The sequence below is a fragment of the Denticeps clupeoides genome, chromosome 5 (genome assembly GCF_900700375.1).
Source record: "Denticeps clupeoides chromosome 5, fDenClu1.1, whole genome shotgun sequence".
Lineage (NCBI taxonomy): Eukaryota > Metazoa > Chordata > Actinopteri > Clupeiformes > Denticipitidae > Denticeps > Denticeps clupeoides.
The window spans coordinates 28,496,279-28,511,636 of NC_041711.1; the positions used below are offsets into that span (position 1 = coordinate 28,496,279).

The window sequence follows — 15,358 nt, forward strand, 5'->3', positions numbered from 1 at the left end:
TACAACATAGTAAAATTGAAGAATACATTTGCAGAAGAAGAAAGATTTTTCCTCAAAGCCGTCATCTTGCTGCATCCATTCAGATGATGAAATGCACTTAGTGGGTCGTTGACCAGTAACGCTTTTTTTTGCAGTTGCTCAACATTCTTGCTTAAGATTCGTTACTTTAGCTTCAATAAGGATTTACTCAGTAAATACATCTCAACATTTCAATGCATTGTTGACAAATAAAAGTAAATGCAGAGATGACATTTGAACAACAAATGCAAGGTTCTCTAACAATGACATTGAGAAAGAACAGACAACTTCTAGTCTCATTTATATAATCAAAAATTTTATTTTTTTTTCTCAGCAACACTAAAATGTCCACAGAATATATTTTTCTACCGTTAGGTTTTTAATGTACTCAGGATCTGAATTAATAAGTACTTTTAAACTTTCTACACATTTACATTTTGAGTAGGAGCAATGTTTTGAATCTTTTTTACTATTTTGAAGATGTTCATTTTAAATGAATTTTCATGTAGAATATTCAGCAAGCAGGTACATGTGTTTAATGACATAATTTAGAAAATAACGTTATTGTTGAACCTGTGGAATTATTTAAGATTTTTTACAATTAACAATTTACATGATGAAAACGTCAGGTCAGGTTTCTTCTTTCTACACAGTTGAGCATGAGTGTCCTTGGTTATGGGTGTCACCCCACTCCCAGCCTCCTCTAGAAGGTCAACATTTATATATGGGGGGAGTGTCTCCTCTCCTATCAACATATTCTTCTGCTGCTGCCCGTCTGCTGCCTGCCAGAGACTCGGACAGAATCATGGACGGAAAGTATCTCACATACCACGGTCTGCTGTGCCCCAAGGAGAACCACTCTGCTGACAGTCTGAAATACTTTGAAGAGTTTCAGTGCAGAGACGATGATGTTTTCATCATAACTTACCCCAAAAGTGGTATGTTTCAGTTTTAAACTTTTTATTCAAGAGCACATTCACTGTCTTTAGTCGCAATAATATGCCAACAGGAAAAAAATGCGGTTTAGCATTATCCTACAGAGAGTTTGCTTACGTTGTAAGTCGCTCTGGATAAGGGTGTCTGCCAAATGCTTTAAATGTAAATGTAGTTCAGGGTCCATCACATTATGTACGTGATTCTGTGATTTGAATGCAGTTTTTACATTTCTGAATTCTGCACATGGAATTGTGGAATTTGTGTATGCACATGTATGCCTGATTTAACCGATGGACATTATAAGGCAGATGGTGCCCTGGGAAGGAACATGGTTGTAAACATGGGAAAATGTCTCCCTGCTAACATATATTTAAAGTGAGAGGGTTTACGGCTGGACATTTTGAATGGAAGAGTTGTTAGGGTTGATTGGAATAAATTTTAAAATTTTAATTGTATTTTCATAATTGATTGATTGATTGATTGAGGCCGGTTGTGTGGTGACATGTTCTTCCTGAAATCCCAGTAAAAAAGAACATCTATTATGTCTTGTCAGTTTATACTTATAATACAGGCTAATTGTGTTGGCTAATCAGTTCTCATAATAATCTAGTAGACCTGCTCTTATATTAATGATATATAGGGGCAGTGGTGTCCTAGCGTTTAAGGAAGCGGCCCCGTAGTCAGAAGGTTGTCGGATCGAATCCCGATCCGCCAAGGTGCCACTGAGCAAAGTGCCGTCCCCACAGACTGCTTATTTAATATTAATACGAGGTCCTCCAACCTGTCTATGGTCCTGCAGTGGCTAGAAATGGCGATAAATGTAAATAGCATTTTGGTCATTCTGCTTCACCGATCTGCGAGAGGCAGCTCAGACTTATGTCATCATAACGGGAAAAGTGACCTACCCTTTCTCATGCTGCGTCCACTCAAAGAATTTCCCATCCCTCCCCTAAAAAATTGACTGTCATGGCTTGAAAACATGCAAAGCATTGCAGTTGTTTGTGACTGGATGTAAATGTCACACAAGTTGGTTACTTAACTTTTTTAAGTGTTGATGATGTCATTTCCGTGAATGCCCACTTTTATTGTCCACTCTCCTCCTCATCCCACCTCCCTCAACCTCATTAAAATTTAAAGCTACACACACCAAAACGGTGCGTCCTGGGGAAATCAGAGGAAATCGTGTGACTGGCTAAAAGTGGCTGTAATTCTGCACCATGGCTGAATTTTGGAGACTTCAGATGTAGTATAAAGGGATCACTATGATATATAAAAACAAAATAAATTTCATAATAGGGGACCTTTAAAAGTCCAAACATAAACATGGGCACACTATCAATAGAAAATGCTGTTGGTTTCTGTACTACTTTAGCAATTTTGCATGTACTTATCAGTCTCTTCTGCATTTTTAGGTACAACATGGATGCAGGAGATTCTTCCTCCACTGTTGAGTGGAGGGGACCTTACTGCAGTGACGACTCTTCCAAACTGGGAGAGAGTGCCGTGGCTTGAGGAGACACATGCTGCATTATTATTGGACCAAAGGCCCTCCCCACGAATCATTACTTCTCACATGCCACTTCACCTCATGCCTCCATCATTCTTATCTTCCAAGGCCAAAGTAAGAATTGTAATAATATATTAATAGTTGTATTGTTGTCACAACACCAGGGAAGATGAGTACTCAGGCACAGGTGCTTTAACAAAAAACAGTTTATTGCAATACAGGATGAACCAAAATATATAGGAATCTGCTTGAGAAAAAGACATGAGAAAACGGGGAAGGAAAGGCTCACTCACACAGCAAACACATGCACACTCATACAACGCAAACTCGCACCCACACACTCCACAGAGCAGGTACTCCGTTAAAGGAGGGAAACCAGGTGTGGGTAATCGGGAAGGGGCAGGACCGGCAACCATGCCCAGCTGATGCAGGATGCCAGGGAGGGTTATTACAACAGTAGTAAACTTTTTAAAAAATGGTTCTTGGCTGGTTAAAATTAATTGTTTAAAATCTTGCTTAATATTGTTAATAAATTTTATTTTCATTTCTCATGTTCTCATAATGTATATTTCTCCATTAGGCAATATATGTGACAAGAGACCCTAGGGATGTCTTGGTGTCATCATTTTATTTCCACCAAATGGCGAGCTTTCTTGATGACCCTGGAACATTTGATGAATTTATAGAAAAGTTTCTCAATGGAGAAGGTGATTGTGTTTTTTTGCACCTTTCTTTGCTCTATAGCAGGTGTGGGCAAACGTTTAAGATCAGGGGCCATATAGATTTTTTACATTTGTCAGACGACAATCACCTGACCGCTCATTTACCACATAGTCGGGTAAAAACACATCAAATTTTTGCTCCATCTGCGGCATCTGCACCAGACCAAAAAGACCAACGGGCTGGATATGGCCCTTGGGCCGTAGTTTGCCTATCTCTGCTCTATAGGACCTCCACAGAGTTTCAATTATAAAATACCAAAATCATTGGGAATCATTGTCCCAAAAAATATGCTGTGTACACAGTAGATGGAATGAGAATTAACATTCACTTCATATACTTATTGCCTACATAACTTATTAAAATGTTGGATATATGCTGAATGTCTGTTTACAGTACTTCTTGGGAAGTGGACAGACCACATGAAAAGCTGGCAAAAAACAGATATTGCTAACAGGATGATGTATGTCACCTATGAGGAAATGATAAAGGTAAGGGGGTGATTTACTTTATGCACTTTCTGGATAATATTTCTTGTTGATGAGGGAGTGACGTGAATCCGGGATGTTTGGTGAATTATCTGAAATTAGTTCAGTAGTTCAGTAGTAATTGAGATAATAAAGACTTTAGACAGTACTGACAGAAAGCATCACAGCAGGAAAACCACCTGTCAACTGGCAGTTGTCATTTTACATTTCAGTTACTCTTGATGACAGTGTCCTCATTAAAGATAATGAAGATAATGCCTGGAAAAGTGATCTCATCAAACATATTTATTTATTCACCTTCTTTGAAGGACCTGAAAGGAGTTATTGGGTCGCTTTCACGTTTCCTTGACCGTGATCTCAGTGATGAAGTTCTGGAGGCTGTGGCCAAACACGGCAGCTTCAATTCAATGAAAACCAATATGATGTCCAACTACTCCCTGGTACCACAACAAATTATGGACACAAGTAAATCGAGTTTCCTGAGGAAAGGTAAAAGCAAGAAGCCACAAGAGGGCACAATATAACCTCAAATGAGGAGCTTGTGTGCCCCTATCATTCACTAATAGTTCTTCCTTTGAGTTTACAGGGATTGCTGGGGACTGGAAAAATAATTTTAGTCCTGAGCAAGAGGCCAAGTTCAGAGCAGCAATTGAAGAGGAGCTGGAGGGATCGGATGTTAAATTGCGATGGAATGAAGAATGAAAGAGAAAAATATTATAAGGGGAAGAGGCATAACATTATTTTTTTGTACCAGTTAAACAGCAACTTTAAAGTAAGGGTTCATGAATACTGGAACAGTTCACGTTGTGCCTTTCACTGATTAGCAGCATAACATGCCTCATCACTCTCTATAGCAGGGGTCTCATACTGCTGCCACTGTCACATCATTGGCGGGCCACGCCACATTTTGTGTACCTGCAGCTAAATTATTATTTACATTTCACAAGGCACAATTGTTATCTTGATGATCTTCATGTTTGTTTTCTTTCCGCTCATATATTGTCTTTACATGAACCTGTATGTGAACCAAAAATATTCCCATTACACTGAGCTGGCAAGTGGAGTATTTCTGTGCTTAAGAGGCAGTACAACGCATTAAAAAAAGAATACATTTGCATAAGAACAAAGATTTCTCCTCACAACCTTCATCTTGCTGCATCCTTTCAACCAGATGATGAAATGCACTTGAACAATAACGCTCTTTTGCAGTTGCACACTGCTCTTGCATAACATTATTGTGCAGTTTCTTCAGCTTAAGGATTTACTCAATTTCAAAGAAAACCTGTTTTCTCTTATTGCACATAAATATGGACATGTCACATGTCATATAGCAGTACAAACCAAACACTATAATTGACTTTAGGTAAGGACAGACAACTTCTAGTCTGATTTATATCATCAAACGTATTTTTTTCTCACATTCTCTGTCCACAGAATGTTTTTTTAAATTTTTAGGGTTTTAGAGATCTGAATTAATAATGAATAATTTCTACATTGATGTTTGAAGCTTTATACAAGTTTGAGGGTGGCAAAGCCGTTCATCTTTATTTAATAGTTATGTAGAAGACATAGTAAATTTGATTGACTGCAGATGTTATAGTTGTTATAGTTATGGTAATTGTCAAATTTTTATACGATTAACAATTTGTCTGTCAGGTTTCTACAGAATTCGTTTTACACAGTTGACCACCACAATTCATCATTCATTGTGTTGTGCAGGAGCACGTGTGTGTTTATTTTTTTCCCATGAGGGCATTTCACCCAAGGCTCTCTGCCGTACGTGACTTTGACTGAGATCAGATCTGCCAGCTGCAGCCTCCCTCTCCACTGATAACGTTAATTCACTTCCTGTAATTTCCTGTAATTGCTGGCGGTCAAGACGCTGAGGGTGGGGCACGTGTGTGTGTGTGTGTGTGTGTGTGTGTGCATGTCTGAATGAGTAGAAATGTCGCCAGACATTATACCACCCTTTACATTCACAAGAGGTGCAGGGTGATGGGGACAGAAAAGGGTGGAGTCAACACATCAGGGCTGCGGGCAACTGAAGCTGCTGTACGGCCGTTTTAAGATCAGAACTGCATGGATAAAAGAGAAAGGTTGCTGATGACATGGGCCGTAGCAGTCAGAGATCAATCTAAATCATCAAAGCTGAAAAGCAGATGTCTTAAGTGATATCAGGATCTCATGTGATGTCCTGGGAAGACTCTGCAGTACTCACAGCCTCATGGCATGGTGGGTGTCCTTGGGTGTGGACATCACTCCAGCCCCCTCTGGTACAAAGGGTCAACATTTAAGTGCATCAGTGTCTTCCCTCTGGGGATAGTCAAAAAGAGGTCAAATGAGAAAACGGGGAAGAGGAGAGATATGGAGGGTGCGTGTCCACACTCACTGCTGTAATTTGTAGACACAGCTTCTCAGATGCTTCTCAGCTTCAGGACAAGTAATAGTGTCTTCACTATTTCTAGTGGCTCATCTGTGCTTCATTTATACACATTTATAGCTTCATAAAGACATTTCCGCAACTCATCAGTCCCCTTTACCTGAATGAAATAAATTGAGAAGATGATGTCGTGCTATAAATGTTAACGTTCAACCTGTAGACAACCTGTAGAAAAAATAAATTCTGCAACAAGTTCACAAAGGCTTGCCAGTGTTTTGTAAATTCGACTGGTTTTATGTTTACGACTGATCGCGTCATGCAAGCCTTCAGGAATATCCATGAATTGTTGCCCCCCTCCCACAAAAAAAGATGTTGCAGAGCTCAGTCAAAGATAGGGCCTTCACTTCTCAAGTACAAAATAAATAAACAGAGACAAACATACACAGTCCACCAACACGAAGAAACAAAAACCGCAAGCTGGGAATTCTGTCCCATTATCCGCGCTGCCGTGTTGCAGGGCCAAAGCTTCCTGTCAGTGACCTGGTGTGTTTATTTCTCTTAGCTATTCTGAGAGCTCTCACTAAAGTATTGTCGAGAAATGGAAGACAGCAGCACATTAAGCCAGCTTGAGGTTATTCAGTGTTAACCTGCTTGTACTCTCTTTAACAACTCTGTTGAGCAATATTCCACATAGTGAAAGATTCTGAAGTAATTATGAGCAACATTGGCTCAGTGACTATCATCATGGACAATACTGTCATTTTCCTATCAGTCCACCTTTTTCTAAACCTCCATTCACCTCTGAGACTCTGGGTGCCTCAATCTGGGCCCCCGGAAGCATGGTACTTTTGCAAAACAAAAAGTCCCCAAGAAAACACGCACAAACAAAATACACAACTATATATACAATACATAAATATTAAGAGTTCCCTACTGCCTGACTCAACCCCCTGATCCTATATGCCACCATTAGTTTAATGGATTCTTTTGGTTTGAGGTCATTTATTATGTGACAAATGTACATTTAACACACATCATTTACATGTTTACTCTTATTGCTGTTTCTCTGTGGTCTGGTTTCTCTTTCCCAAACTTTAGAAGATACTGTTTGAAGTGCACTGCCTTGAATACATTTTGGCTGTGATACTACACATCCACTGCATGTCTTCCATTGTCTGAGAGACTATTTTTGTCCTTTTAACAATCAAGACCCATTATGCTTCGAAAGACTGTTGTTTGCTGTTTGATTGTTGTTTTTGCCTGCTAGTGATTAAACATTCCACTCTTCCTTCTATTGTTAATGTGTCGTTTCTGCACCTTAGTACATGTAGTAGATGGACACGCTCATCTGTAAATCCCTCTGATTAAATGCAACACCCACATTGTTTAGGCTACCCTACAAATCATAATTCCTTTGATGCACAAATACGAATGAAAAAGACACATGGTACTATTACAATACAATGAGTCCCCAAGAAAAAACACCAATTTATATATTTATATATTTATACACACACACACACACACACACACACACATTCAAATACAGGGTGGGCCATTTATATGGATACACCTTAATAAAATGGGAATGTTAGTGATATTAACGTCCTGTTTGTGGCACATTAGTATATGTGAGGGGGCAAACTTTTCAAGATGGGTGGTGACCATAGTGGCCATTTTCATCTTGGATCCAACTTTAGTTTTTTCAATAGGAAGAGGGTCATGTTTACCAAATTTACTGGTAATTTCACAAGAAAAACAATGGAGGTTTTAACGTAACTTTATCCATGTAAATGGCCCACCCTGTATTTGAATATGTGTGTGTGTGTGTGTGTGTGTGTGTGTGTGTGTGTGTGTGTGTGTGTAAATATATAATGAACGTTTAAAATGTCAGATGTTCCAATATGATCATGACTGACAATTTTAGGAGGCCTTCAGAATAAATGGAAACCTGCAGGAAACTTAAAGCGCACTAGAGTCTCTCTAGAGTCTCTCACATGCTTCTACTTTGCATGACTGTAACAATTACACTATTCAATTAAAGGAGGATCTCTTTGGTCTGAGGCCCAAACAAAGGTGCGTGTCTTTTTGTTTCAGCGGAGCCCACTTGACGTCTGTCCCTGTTTCCTGGAGCGTCTGCTAAGGCCAGGGCTATAGTGTCAGGTGATGATGTGTGTGTCTCAGCATAAACTGGAGGAGTGGCCTGTTTCTATTCTTAACTTGTGACATCGGCTTGGCTCCAAAACATCACCCATTGTTTTTTGGACCTTTGTTTGTTTATTGGAGTAAGAGAAGGACAAAAGCGAGAACAATGACTCTACTACGGTTTCACTATTAAATGGCATCCCAAAAATTAGAAGTAACAAAAAGCGTCTTTATTTTAGGGACTGCTGCCGTGCTGTATCTGTGTATTTTATCAGACACAACTGAAACAAAGGGAATGAGCCAAATTCCATGTACACACAGCCACGAGTTTAAACATTCACTTGAGTCCTCCAAACTCATGCAGAGATTCAGAAACATTCAGGGATATTTCCGAACATTTCCTTTCACAAGTGAGTCCTGCTGACCACAAGAAGTACAAAATTTGCCATCAAACATGCCAGGTTGCGCCAAGATTGATGAAAGATTGCTACGGTGAACCCAATCACAGAATAACTTGAAGAGGCAGTTAAAACTCACATTTAATGTTCAAACATAGAGAAGGATAAGACAAACACCGACTGGTGTTTATGTTCCCTAAAAATTTGCTGTGGGAAGTATGGACAAGTTGCAAGAAACAGGAGAAGGGGTCTAATTTTTCATGGAGGCCCACCAAGTGAAGGTGATGGTGTGCTGAGATAATTCACGTATAATTTGCGATTCTGGCTGCTGCAGCCCACTACGCGTGGTTTCCAGGTGGGATGTTCGCACACAGCAATGTGAACGTGCGGTCAGCTGTGGTGAAGAGGCTGCCAGTGTCAAATCTGTACCACCAGTTCAGCAAACTCTTGGTTATGCAAACAAACTGCTGATTCAAAATGTGATTTTATTATCATGGTTCCAGTTCATAAGGAAAGTGGGCGCAACCTTTTTTGTATTCCAGGTCTCCCCAATGTTTATTTATTTGATATCCTTTATGTTGATTTAAAATGTAAAGGACTTTTATTTTACAAATGGAAGAATGTGTAATATTGGGAAATAGTTCTTTGTATGAAATGCACATATTATTTACATGTAAATGGTTTATAAAAGCAAACCGTAAACGCCCAAGCACTTTGTTGAACACTGTTTAAATATGATTTGTCATATTGCATTTGAACCACTCCATAATCACATTCATTTATAGAATTTAGAAGAATTTAAATGGTAAAAATAAAACGAATTTGAAAAGCAAATGATAAGAGCGCCATCCATCCAGGCGGTGCCACAAATAAAGGAAGAAAAAAAAGTGAAAAAAAAATAGTTTGTATTCATGTGTCTTAATATGAAAAGAACAAGACCACAAAAATGTACCTGCATAACAAAGATAATTAAGTAGTAGTAATAATAATAATAATGATATGTAAATTTTCCATTAGGCCACCACGGTGCACTCTTCTCTTCCCCCTCTAATATGGTAAGCCAACAAGGCCATTAATCGGCAGGTTGACGGCACGTTTTTAAAGGGTTAGTAAGCTACAATCACAGTGCAGCACACACTATGGTATTTCAGAGAAAATTCACAACCTGACTGCTTTAAATGTAAATCTGAGTATCTCACATATAACATCCACACCATGCATGTTGTTTTTAGGATAGTAGAATATATTGATTATGTTTTTGCTTAAACAACAATAAAAATGGTACAGAGTGAACTTGATTGTGATACACAGCACAGCACACGGTGACACGTTGAAATGTGTCCTCTGCTTTTAACCCATCACCCTTGGTCAGCAGTGGGGAACAGTGTGTGGGGATGGTGCTTTGCTCATTGTCACTTCAGTGGCAGCTTGGCGAATCAGGATTCGAACCGGCAGCCTTCTGATTACGGGGCCGCTTCCTTAACCACTAGGCCACCATGTTCACTGTCATCAGCACAAAATATGTCTGATCAACAATAGAATTCACCATCCCCCCTGAATAGTTTTTACTACTTGACTACTGGTATTACTGTATTATTGTTAATTACAAATTTCTCTAAATATATTTATTTAATTTAAAGTTTTTTCTTAATTTTTTTTTCTTATTTTGACTGTGTGTATGGTGGCCGACAAGTGTAAATTAAATTTAACATTTTATAAAACCAATTTACAACATGCAAATGTAAGGTAAATTGAGCCCAAATGTGTGGTTATGAAAAAAATTTGAAATGATTCATGAGCATGTGATGTAAATTTTTTTTTTTTTTTTGTAAATTATTAACAATTTCACATTTTTGACAACTTTTCCACTAAGTAAGTCTCGTGGTCATTTTAATAATAAAGTTTATATATTAATAAAGTTTATAAGGAGACATGGGCATAAAAGTCATCCACAATTATTATAAGTTAAATCAAAATACAGCAAGTTTGATCATTATCAGTGTAGGGACCCAATTTTTTATTCAGAAATTCAATGAACTCAGAAATGAATTTTAGGAATTTTATTGTATCATTGATTCTTGAGGTAAGAGACAAAACATGTCTCTTTTTTATGAGTAAACTAAAATAATAATAATAATAACACTGTAAAAGTAAAATATGCCACATTTGTGCATACTTATGAAATTGATTTAATATATTAGAAAAGGAATTCAGCAAAATTTGTTAAAACACAGGTTCAGCACGTCTGGAACTGAACGTCAGCAAAACAAAAGAGATGGTGGTGACCTTCACCAACAATCAGAGGGACCTGGCTGCAGCAGTTACCACTTCCAATAGAGGAAACCAATAGAGCTAGATGAGGAGTAAAAATACCTGGGCACCGTCTTTGACCACCTATTGAAGTTCTCCTCAGACACAGAGGAGATCCTCAGAAATTGTCATCAGCTGGAATACCTCCTTAGGAAGTCCTTTGGAGTCATAAAAGACATTTTACAGACCTTTTACTACTTCTCCATAGAGAAGGGGCCTATATGCAGAACAGAATTCGGCATACTTATCACACATCTGAGACCAGCAGACATGCAGGCTGGCACTCAAGCTCATTAGAGACCCCTCACGCCCTCTGAACTCAGCCTTTGAGTGGCTACCCTCCAGATGTCAGCTCCGATGCCCCGGCTGCAGGACACAGAGGAGGAAGGTCACCTTTGATCCTAAAGCTGTCCTTCTGTTGAACTCTGGACATCCCCCAAAACAATCATCATCACCTCACACACTTTTTAAATGATGCACCTTACTGCTCCTGTTAGGTACAGTTAATTATTGTTGCTCATAGTGCAATACAAGTAAAATTTAATTGTGTGTCAAATGTTGTGTCTAGTGTAACAAGTGTTATATGTGAGCTGCTCCACTGTGCCTTCTAAATTGCCCCTTGGGGACAAATAATGTTCTTTGAAATTGAATTTTTTTAAATATATTTTAATGATAAGAATATGTACAGTACAGGCCAAATGTTTGGACACACCTTCTCATTCAATGTGTTTTCTTTATTTTCATGACCATTTACATTGATTCTCACTGAAGGGATGGTAGTAGCCTAGTGGGTAACACACTCGCCTATGAACCAGAAGACCCAGGTTCTTCCTTCTTACTACCATTGTGTCCCTGAGCAAGACACTTAACCCTAAGTTGCTCCAGGGGGACTGTCCCTGTAACTACTGATTGTAAGTCGCTCTGGATCAGGGCGTCTGATAAATGCCGTAAATGTAAATGTAAATGTAAATGTAAATGAAGGCATCAAGACTATAAATGAACACATATGGAGTTATGTTGCAATCTTTTTTTTAACAATTCAACATCTCGTACTGACCTGGCAGCAAGAACACTAAGGCAGATGCTCTGTCCAATCAATACACCCTTGACTCTGCTCTTGCCACCTCCAATCCCATACTCTCAGCAATCAAGCTAGTGGGTCCTCTTTGCTGGGACCTGGAAGGCCAAGTCTGGACTGCCCTACCTCCACAGCCACTCCTGCCAGCTGCCTATATGTGCCAGTGTCCTGGTGCTCCAAGGTCCTCTGATGGGGACACTCCTCAGCCCTTTCCAGTCATTGGAAGTGCAGTAGGATGATTGTGCATATATACGGCGGCCCTTTTGGTGGCCTACTCTTGTAAAAGATGACCAAAGCTTGGTCTGTGCAGTATATGTCAGGGCGTGACCTCCATGTCTGCTCATCCCTTTTGAGGTATGTTACTATTATAAGCCACACATACTTCAACATCAGGAACCTGGAGTTACTGTTCTGTCTGCTCAGCATTGGTCCGCTGTGTCATCGGGCTGCCCAGACTGCCATCATCACAGCCAACCAATGTTCTGCCTTCATCGACGGCACCCCCCATTGGTCCTCATCACATCCTTCACAGAAACAGTCACCTTCCATCTTCGTGTTCATCCTTCTCAACGGATTCATCTAGTTTGTCAAGTCACTTCCTTGCCTCTCCCCTCAAGCGTGCAGGGAAGAACATGGCCGCCTGTCTCTTATGTAGAACGCCGACCTACTTCCGGGTCAGCATCCCTGGGGATGTCCGTGCGGCCCCTGCGGGCGTGGTGGTGCGGGAACCATGACAGATGCTGTCACTGTGGCGCATTTGCACGATTCCAACACAAAGCAAGGGTTTAATAATAACACAGGGAACACCACAGGGAACACTCACTGGGTGACAGGAAAAATGCAGGGACAAGGACTGCACACAATCAGGATCTATTTATACTAAAAACACAGGTGATGACACATCAGGTACAACATAGACACAAAAACATCAGGAAACATTCGAATGATGCCCTGTAGAAAACTATATGGGGTGCCACGTGATTGATGTGTTCCAGTCAATGAAACATGACACTGAGCATCATGGACATCCAAACATATCTATAATGTGTTCTACTGGTTCCCCGTCAGTGAAAAAAAAAAAGCTTAAAGGGATTAAAATGTGGAGTAAATTTAGAGACACACCAGTGTCAAATTTTATTTGAGCCTTAATGAAGTTTCAATTATCAGTATTTTTATCGCAAAATGTTTAGTACTAAGTTTGCCATTGGCCCACAAGATTGAATTAAAACTGATAACTCTTCAAAGGCTGCTTTATTCAGGAACATTGCAAGTTTAAAAGGATGCAGTGGTCATGAACAGAACGTGAAAAGAATGAAGGGTTAAAATCCTACTCTTTGTTCTAATGCCATGCAATAGATCGTTTCCTCTCTCAGTGCCAAACTCTAAAGAGTGCACGCTCCCCATAATGAGCAAAAATGAGTGCAAGCAGATGATCACTCTGATATGAGTCCCCCAATGGCTGCACAAAACACGTTGCAGACCCGCTGAGCTCCTGGCATTTGAGCCTCTATCAGCAAGGTGCTGGGAAGGGCTGCCTGCCGCTGGGGCTCCTCAGCTGATACGGTCGGAGGTGTGGCGGCTTGTCTGAAAATGCACGGGGCACACAAGGCACTCACTGGGTGGCGCGCCAGAGGAAAGGCAGTTTAGTAGAAGGAAAATGAAGGGAAAGTAGTCATGTCTGAGATTTCTCATGTGTTGTGAGGTGAGAGTTGTGACTTGCTATCACTGTCTGCATAAAAAATGTTGATGATGACGAAATTTTTCATATTTAAATGACCATCAGTCTCTCCTCATGTTGAACAAAGGTGGATTGAGCTGGTTGTCCAACTATGGGTAATGTGTCCGTCGTGGACATATTGCTCAAAATGGATAAGCGGTGACGTAGCTTGCAGGATGTTCACAATTAAATAAATAATGTGCAGATATTTTGCTTGGACTTGGTGTCCTAAAAGGCTTTTTAAAAATATAAGGTTTGTTCAGAACCAGTCTGTCTACTCATTTGTCACTGTTAATGCTCTGCTTTGTCCTTATTTTAATGTTAGCTCACACAAAGCTGAAATTACAACACAATTATTTCATATTTACTTTATTTACAGAAGTGTATTCCTATCTTTTACTTTTTCTGACATCTCTTTAATAATGGCGGTCGCAATAGAAATACCGTTCCTTTACTTTATAATGTGAAACAGTGAAACTGAAACTGTTTTTGTGTTTGTGATATAAAGCACAGCACACAGCGCAAACAACAAAATGTGTCCTCTGAATTTGACCTATCACCATTTTGTGAGCAGTGGGCAGCCATGACAGGCGCCCGGGGAGCAGTGTGTGGGGACGGTAGCTTGCTGGAGGGTATCTTAGTGTCACCTTGACAGTTTCAGGATTTGAACCCACAAACCTTTGGTTTCTCTTCGCTTCCTTACCCACTAGGCCACCACTGGCCTTTAACCCTTTTGCAATGGCTTTCAGTGTCAGGACACAGCATGTGGACCAGCTTCAACATCTGAAGAGAGAGATGTCAGGACCAGTGAGTCGTCACATTCAACTAACAGCTAAGGGTGGTAGTAGCCTAATGGGTAACACATTCGCCTATGAACCAGAAGACCCAGGTTCAAATCCTGCTTACTACCATTGTGTCCCTGAGCAAGAGACTTAACCCTAAATTGCTTCTAATCTAAATCTAACAACGCCAATACCACTCACATGCTACACCACAATTACTTAAGATATTGGCAAGGTTTTCTGCACAATATTAACATATAGCTAAAATGAAATTGTAATCTTTAATAACACCTTTTCCTCCAGTAATTGTAACATATTGCATATTAAATTATGTAACATTGTTATACATAATCCCCAAAACTGGTCACCCACACACTAGTTTTGCCTCACAGACACACTAACGCACACACATTTAAATTTTCACATCTCACAGTACATTTTGGTAGTGTGTATGTGCAGGGAAACGCTAGTATGTGTGCAAAACAAAAGTGACAAACGTGTGTAGAAGCAGCATGTGTGTAAGTTTTTCCTGATATATGGCCTAGAAGGCTTCTAAAAAGTTGGCAATTATTTAAAAGGTGTGTATGTGTGTGTATATATATATATATATATGATTCTTTTTGTTATTTCTTAATTATTTTTGCCTGTCTGCATTTCTGTAATACAGTTCATTTAAAAAAATACATAATCTCACAAAAACAAGTCATGTCCTGTCTATTGTGGTTGCTCATATATAAATGTAAAAAAATAATAATCTGTTGGTATCATTTAAACATCTTTTGCAATCATCTACATTGGGCTTCCTCAGCCCCGTGATGGTGGGAAGCGCGTCACGATCTCCGCGGCCGTTACGTGACCAGCCACACGCAGCCACGACTC

General features: G+C 39.7%; 1 protein-coding gene across 1 annotated transcript; it reads left to right on the forward strand.

Moving 5' to 3' along the window:
• Nucleotides 1–775: 775 nt before the first annotated feature.
• LOC114790654 (sulfotransferase family cytosolic 2B member 1-like) lies at nucleotides 776–4,792 on the forward strand. The gene is made up of 6 exons (XM_028980895.1): nucleotides 776–956; nucleotides 2,367–2,575; nucleotides 3,042–3,168; nucleotides 3,578–3,672; nucleotides 3,978–4,158; nucleotides 4,256–4,792. Exons 1-6 carry the CDS (start codon nucleotides 824–826, stop codon nucleotides 4,369–4,371), a joined length of 861 nt encoding a protein of 286 aa, XP_028836728.1. The 5' UTR covers nucleotides 776–823; the 3' UTR covers nucleotides 4,372–4,792.
• Nucleotides 4,793–15,358: the final 10,566 nt, after the last annotated feature.

What these genes read in the sequence shown, in the direction of transcription:
- LOC114790654 (XM_028980895.1), top strand. Translation starts at nt 824, where the DNA reads ATGGACGGAAAGTATCTCACATACCACGGTCTGCTGTGCCCCAAGGAG. An exon ending in TCTTATCTTCCAAGGCCAAA is followed by an intron (nt 2,576 to 3,041) that starts GTAAGAATTGTA and finishes TTTCTCCATTAG; the next exon opens with GCAATATATGTGACAAGAGA. An exon ending in CCTATGAGGAAATGATAAAG is followed by an intron (nt 3,673 to 3,977) that starts GTAAGGGGGTGA and finishes CCTTCTTTGAAG; the next exon opens with GACCTGAAAGGAGTTATTGG.